This window comes from Pezoporus flaviventris, unplaced genomic scaffold, assembly GCF_033815535.1.
Source record: "Pezoporus flaviventris isolate CSIRO_AGI_PZ_B2104156 unplaced genomic scaffold, CSIRO_AGI_Pfla_v1 ptg000036l, whole genome shotgun sequence".
Lineage (NCBI taxonomy): Eukaryota > Metazoa > Chordata > Aves > Psittaciformes > Psittacidae > Pezoporus > Pezoporus flaviventris.
Window position 1 is genome coordinate 25945372 of NW_026892584.1, and position 7232 is coordinate 25952603.

The following is a 7232-nucleotide window of genomic DNA, read 5'->3' on the forward strand; positions in this document are numbered from 1 at the left end:
GAGGTGAGGTAGGTCCTGGATGAATCTCTAGGGGTTCTGGACTTGTGAGGATGATGTGGGGTGGAGCTGGCATTGGCAGTTCAGTGATACTGGAGCGAGGTGCCTGGCATGCGGCCTTGTTTGCACAGCCTCATGTGATGATCGAGGGACAGGATGAACCCATTGTATGAGCAGGAGTTAAGGACAGGGAATCTCAGCCTGGGATTAGGCTGGGGAGGCAGCGGGGCAGAGATAGCAGGGTGGAAGGCTCTTCCACAGAGGGCCCAGGTACAGGCAGGCGGATTCAGGCCTGTCGATGAGGCTACCCAGCTGCTGTCACTTGAAGGGCAGCACAGATGAGTTTCATCAGCCCTAGAAGCCTGTGAGTCCCACCAGCCTTGCCTTGCCAGGGAAAGGATGGGCGCCACTTAGGGAGGGCAGAGGAAAGGCTAATTTATCTCCTAGCTAGCATCATGGAGGAAGGACCATGGCCTTGGCAGGAGCGAGTGGGCAAGGGGGTAGACACAGACATGGGCTGTGCCAACCCCGGGGGCCGCAGTGGCACTCACTTGGGAGCTGCCTGCTCTCCCTCGGGACATGAGGGGTGCCCCGAGCAGGCAACCAGATCCCACCCCGCAGCCCCAGTGGGCTCGGTCACTGCGGGCCCGGCCAGGGTACGGGGCAAGAGAATGCTGTGGGGCGGCAGGGTGCCGGGGAGCACGGGGCGCAGCGGGGCAGGGCGGCGGGCCCTTTAAGCGCGGCGGCGGCAGGACAATGGCCATTATCACTTTAGCTTTGGAAGTGACCCCCGGCCCGCTCCGCTTTCATCTGGGCCGGGGCCGCGGGGATGGCCCGCTTCCTGGCGGGGGAGGGGAGGAAGGGGGCAGGCGGGGAGGGGCGGCCCGGCCCGGCTCGGCCCGGCGCCGCACGCGGCCGCCCGCTCCCGAGGGTCACTGCGGGGCTGGCACCGGGGCGGTGGCGGCTCCGTGCCGCTTCCTGCCGCCGCCCTTAAAGGTGTGGGGCGGCCCAGGGCGCGACCCGACCCGCGGAGCCAGGTGAGTGTGGGGCTGGACAGGGCGCCACTCGGGGCTGCGGCTCCTTGACCCCGTGGGCTCCCTCGCCGTGGCGGGCACTTCCCCAGGCGGGCGGGCGCCCTGACCCGCCCTGCCCTCGGTCCCTGCTCGGCAGCTGCCTGGGCACCGGAGACCTCTCTCTCCCCCCACCGCGGGGCTGTTCGCCTTTTTGTCTGTCGGGAGAGGTGAGCGGCCGCCCGTGCTCCCATCCGGGGCTGTCCCCGTCCCCGGGAGGGGGCCGCGGTCGGGAGAGGCGTGAGCGGCCGCGGGGTGGGCGGCGGGAGCGCTCATGGGAGGACGGGGCTGGAGGCTGCTGTCAGGTACCGCTCGCCCTCGAGTTGTCCGTGCCTTGCCCGAGAGACGATCGGAACGAGGCTGAGCTTCGGCCTGGGTTAAAGGAGGGTCTGTGGCTTTTCTCCCTCCAGGAGAGGGTTCCCCCGTGTCTGGGCTTCGGTGGAGATGTGGGTGGTGGCAGATGGAGCAGGCTTCTCCTGCTGCCTGGGCTGGCAGTCCTGCTCACCCACCAGAACCCTCCTGGGATTTCTGGTACGGTGATATTTCTAGCCTAGACAGCTCCTGGAGACTGCCACTTCAGTGCTTCTGTTGTGTGGTTATGGTGGTTCACACCTCCTCCAGAGCCTTTACTGTTGGGATGACCTGAGCGAGCAGCTGGGGCTGGGAAGTGAGGCACCGAGCCCATCTGGGCTGTGATACATGGACACTCCTGCTCCTGTAAAGCAGCAGCATTCCCGGGCAGCTGGGGCTGAAGTGTCCCGGATTCCTGCTGGCGGGAGCGTTTTTGGCTCCGTCTGGGGGAACTTGCACTACTGGATGCCACCAGACCATCAGTTCAGGTGAGGGAACGTGATCTGCAAGTGTTTGCTTATCTGTTACAATGCAAAAGCAGCAAGGTTAGGTAAAACCTCCTTTATCAGCAACTAAAAGCAAAGCTTGTCTTGCCTTCACAGTGCTCAGCTGGGCTGCAGGGACTGAAAGGGGAGGCAGTGACTGCTGCAGGGTGAGGTGGCTGGCTCCAAAAGGGTTTGGCAGGCCATGAAGGAGGACTTGGGCTCTGCAAGCCTTGCAGCTTTCCTGAGGAATGCCTTTGCTTCAGCTCCTCTAGCACATGTTGCTTACTATGGGCTTAGTCAGAGTTGCTATAAACTTCTATAAATTTCTGTGAACTCCTAAGGGACAACAATACAGACATGACCTGAAGTGACAACTTCATACTTGCTCAGACCAGGATTTTAGGACAAGTTTATCTCCCCTGCATCACAGCTGTGTCCATTCTGCTATGTTTGTTGTCTCTGATACCTGATGCTCCACAGCTGTGGGAGCAGCTGTAAGAAGGGCTTGGCCTCCAACACGAAGGAGACTCTGGAGGAGTCAGGGACATGGGAAGAGAGGTGATTTGATGAGTAGCTGTGGCCTGACTAAAGGCAAGGGACAGCAGCAGCAGCACAGACTCCCTGTGGTGAAGTAGCCTGGATGTGGCTGTGTGATTTTGTGGCACCTCATTTAATTTGCTGTTTGGTCATGGCCAGAGGCCGTAGATGCTATGGCAATAATAACATCTGCAGCAAAGTGCAGGTCTGAGACCTGGGAGAAGTCGGGTGGGCCATCTGTTTTACTGCAGGGCTGCTGCTGCTTCTCCTGCCTGGCTCTGCTGTCTCCTTGTCTCTCCACAGAGCTGTGAGTGCGTAGTGATACCTGTGAAGCGTTGTAAGAAGGTAGGCTCCAGCTGGGATGTGAATCGAGTAGACTGCAAAGTGATGCCCTGTGTGTTGGGGTGAAAACGTTAGGAGAAAATATAGGAGACTGGGCTCCCTGATTGAGTGCAGTGTTGTGCCTGTGAGAAGTGGCTCAAGAGGAGAGTGGGCTGGCTGGTGGTGGAAGGGTGCTGAGGAGAATTGTGCTGCTGGAGTTGGATCATGGGGTAAGGACTGTGCTGTTGTCATGAAAGCTCCCCGAGTGGTGGGGGCAGAGCCACGTAGGTGTCAAAGAGCTGACAAAGCGTGGGATGCGGGTTTGAGCTTCTGGATTGCCTGAGTGGGAACTGGCATGTGGAGAGAGGGAGGACGGGAGTGGGATGGGCTCAGGCAGGGAAGAGGGCTCTGTGCAGCCTCTGAATTATGCACCCAGTGCTCATGCTCCAGCTGTGCTTTTGGGTTGTCTCCTGCCTGGTAGCTTGTCTAGGAGAAGCCATCCTTGTGAGGCTTCTTTATGGCTGGTGGTGTGTGTCTGCTGAGCAGCAAGTGACATCCAGTGTCAGCTCGAGCAGCAGTAACTGAGGCTTGGGCTGGCTCTGGCCCTTCCTCCCATCCCAGGTTCTGTGACAGCAGTTTTGGTGCATGCAGTGGGGGCGGATGCAGTGCCCTTTTTTGAGGGAAGGGGCAAGCTCCTTGTCTGTTGTTCTGTTGGGCTTAAACACCTTGAGCCAGGTCCCTCTGTGCCCCCATGCAGTGTTCCTCTGTCACGGGTGTCTTTCTGCAGAGGTGACAAACTCTTCTCTTTGGGTGCTGGCAGCGGCACAGTAAAACGACAGGGATGGAGCTTCTGGTGGGAGAGACAGGTGTAGGGGGGAGGCGAGGTGCAGAGCCAGGTATGCAGGGGTAGGAGGTGACCTGGCTTGCCACCCCAGTGGGTGCAGTCACTCCTTAATTTCACCTAGACAGTATCTTTGGAAGCTGTGCGCTCTGTCTGCTGCCCACGGGAGGTCACTGGAGAGCAAGCTGAGCCCATGTCCCTGTCCCAGGTCTGCCTGTGGGGACCCAGGCTTCCTCCTTTGTCTCTGGAAGTGTGGGTGGAGGGGTGAGAAGCATCCTTTCCCCTATCCTTTTCCTTGCCTCTTCCTTGGGGAAGAGCTGGACCTGGACGCCAGGTCCCAGTTGGTCTGGAGCTTGCACTGTCTTCATTTCCAGTGACTTTTTTTTTTTTTTTTTTCCATCCTTCAGGATGATCCAGCGGCACCAGCTGGTGCAGTCTGTGCTGCAGGAGCTGCAGGAAGCCACCGAATGCTTTGGACTGGAGGGCCTCACCAGTGCGGCGCTGGAGGCGGAGAGAACCCTGTCATCTTTCTCCCTGCCTGGCTATTGTGGGAGGCATTTTCAGGAGGAGCTGGAGGTTGACCGGGTGGCCAGGAGCCTCTATCCTGAGGATGCCCCAAGTAACATGCTACCCCTGGTTTGCAAGGGTGAGGGGAACCACCTCTTTGAGGCAGCCAGCGTGCTGCTCTGGGGCAACCCCAGCCTCAGCCTGGAGCTGCAGGTGCGTACAGTGGTGGAGATGTTGCTACACAAGCAATACTACTTGAATGGCATGATTGACTCCAAGGTGATGCTGCAGGCTGCCCGATACTCCCTCTGCACTGAGGAGACCCCAGAGATGACCAGTCTCCCTATGGCCATCCTGGAGGCCATCTTTGATGCTGATATCAAAGCTACCTGTTTTCCTGGCACTTTTGCCAACATGTGGCACGTCTATGCCCTTGCCTCAGTACTGCAGTGTAACATCTACTCTATCTACCCCATGAGCAACTTGAAGATCCGGCCCTATTTCAACCGGCTCATCCAACCCAGGAAGTGTGGCCCGCGAACCTCCACACTTCACATCATGTGGTCAGGGCAGCAGCTCTCCCGGCAGGTCTTCAAAGCACAATACTTTGTGGCTGTGGTTGGCCTGGAAGAGCTAGAACCCACAGTGCCTTCACCAGAGCCTCCTGTGCAGCCCATGAAGACCCTTGAGCTGCTGAACAGTGACCCCCAGCTCACCTACTCCAACCTGCGTGACCGATACAGCATTACCAAGAGCACCTTCTACCGCTGGAAGCGCCAGTCTCGTGAGCACCGCCAGAAAGCAGCTGCCAGGTTTGCAGCTAAACACTTCCTCCAGTCCTGCTTTCAGGAGGGCAATATAATCCCCCTCCAGCGTTTCCGGCAAATGTTTCCAGAAATCTCCCGATCCACATACTACGCCTGGAAGCATGAGATGCAGAGTATGGTCAATGGTGATGCCTCCACTCTGGCTGAGGCCCATGCATTGCAGGAGCTTCACAGGGATGTCCCCAAAAAGGCTGATGTGGATGAGTCAGCAAATTCACGGGGGAGCTTAAGATCACCGAGTCCTTCCCTAGACCCCATCCAAGCAGGAATCTTCATGCAAGGAGCCAAATCCTATCTAGAGAAATGCATTTCCATGAACACTCTGGTGCCTTACCGGTGCTTCAAGCGCAGCTTTCCTGGCATCTCCAGGTCCACTTACTACAACTGGAGAAGAAAAGCCATCAAGGAGAACCCCAACTTCAAACCTCTGCAGGCTCGCTTGGATAACCAGAAGCCTCTAGATATGGGAAAGCCATTCCTGCCGTTGAAGCCCAGCAGTGTGCCTATTAGGAAGAGGCTGAATGGAGACCAGCCAGAACCCAGGAGTCTCCTGCAGCTCAAGCCCTCTCTGTCCTGGAGAAGGCAGCTGCGAGGTGTGGCCAGGAGGCAGGTCCAGCAATGGCGTCTGCCCTTCTGCAAGTACCGCCTGCGCTACCCGTCTCTCTCCTCCACAGCCTACTGGTTTTGGAAGAGTAATTGCCAGGCTGTCGGGCAGCACGACCTGCCCTGGACCAGCTCCGGCCAGCCATTGAACCGTGTGCCTTCCCTAGCACCTCCAAGAACAGAGCCAGGCCTTAAGCCCCAGTGCCACATGGAGGTAGCCACCAAACACGTAGGTAAGCCAGCTCCAGCCATGCCATACAACACCATTTCAGGCTATGCCATGTCGGAGAGAGCCAATAGCCGGATGTTTGTGATGGATGTGATTGCCACTGCCCAGTTCAAGGCACAGGCCAAGCTGTTCCTGCAGCAGCGCTTTGAGTCGAAGACCTTCCCCACCTACAAGGAGTTCAGTGCCCGCTTCCCGCTCACAGCCCGTTCCACCTATTACATGTGGAAGCGTGCTCTGCATGATGGGCTGACGCTCGTGGATGCCTGAATGTGGGTTGCCAGCTGGCTTGGCCACAGCTCCTCTGCTGACATGCCTTTGGTAGGGCACTGGGGCTAGGGCCCTGCTGTAACTTTTGGTCCGGTTTGGTTTTGTTCTGTTCCTAGTCTCTGACTTTCTTTTCTGTGTGGTTCAATCAGGTATGGGAGCATCCTCGCAGTGCCCATTCCCAAAGACAGGAGGAGGCACTGAGCTGCCCCAAAGGAGAGGGGCAATGGGGGTTGTCCTCTCTTTGCTTGGAGGGTGAGCAAGGGAGGCAGTACTGTGCCAGTGTCATGGGATGCTGCTAGGCCTCTTGAGGCAGAGGATGTGAGGGTCTCTCTCCCCCAGGCACTTGCTTAAATGAGTAATATGGATGTGTAGGATGAGTGTGGAGGTGCCCAGCATCCCTTCAGTGAGCAGAACTGTGCTGGCTCAGCCGCATGTAAGGGTGGGAAGTGCTTGGCTTTATGGGAGAAACATCTTTGAATTGGGTTCTAGCCAGCTAAGGACAAAAAATGCTTCACCTGGGGTCTGTAGCAATGCCACCTTGGCTTCCTGGCTTTTAATACTTGCCTCTGGCTGTCTTGATCTTCCCTAGAAGGAGCAGAGGCTGATGGAGGAGGGGACTAGTTTGTGTCTCCACTGAAGTCTGTCTGCTGGGAAAGCCAAGCTAGGAGCTGGTGTCCTTTGCAGGCTCTGGACAAGCTGTCCCTGGCCTTTCTGGTCTTGTAGCAATAACCTTTCACACAGTCCTTCACTTTCTCACAGCTGCCAGCTGCTTTACTTTCTCAGGGTCTCTTCCTGGTGCCTGGGAGGAGACAGAGACCAAACCTTGTGTACCCAGTGTCCCTGCATCCCCTCACCATGCTGCAAGCTGAACACAATGTGTGTCCTTGCAGTGAGGCTAGATGCATATATCTCACTTGTAAGAAACCAAAGCAATAAAGACTCTTCCAATCCTAGTCCTGTGCAGTTTCTCACTCTTGCTTGTGTAATCTCTGGACAAGGCTTCCCCCTCCTTTAAAACTGGCTGATGTGTGGGGAGACCCTGTGCACACTGCAGTCCCTGCTCCTGCGAAGGTCCTCTTCTGCTTCCTGGGTCATGGTGGGGATGATCTGCTTGGTGTGTGCTCTGGAGGCCTGGCAGGAGCCATGCTCTCCCTGGTGAGTGGCCAGGAGTTGCCTCCCAGGCTTAGAAAGCCTGCT

The 7232-nt window shown here is 57.4% G+C and overlaps 1 protein-coding gene across 4 annotated transcripts; it reads left to right on the forward strand.

The window, feature by feature from the left end:
- Positions 1 to 814: 814 nt before the first annotated feature.
- Positions 815 to 6988, forward strand: VRTN (vertebrae development associated). Of its 4 annotated transcripts, none has more exons than XM_061463580.1 (2): positions 815 to 1034; positions 4010 to 6988. In XM_061463580.1, exon 2 carries the CDS (start codon positions 4011 to 4013, stop codon positions 6033 to 6035), a length of 2025 nt encoding a protein of 674 aa, XP_061319564.1. In that variant the 5' UTR covers positions 815 to 1034; position 4010; the 3' UTR covers positions 6036 to 6988. The 4 variants fall into 4 exon arrangements, with proteins under 4 accessions (XP_061319564.1, XP_061319565.1, XP_061319567.1 ...); XM_061463581.1 differs by lacking the exon at positions 815 to 1034 and adding an exon at positions 1737 to 1906; XM_061463583.1 differs by lacking the exon at positions 815 to 1034 and adding an exon at positions 2076 to 2785.
- Positions 6989 to 7232: the final 244 nt, after the last annotated feature.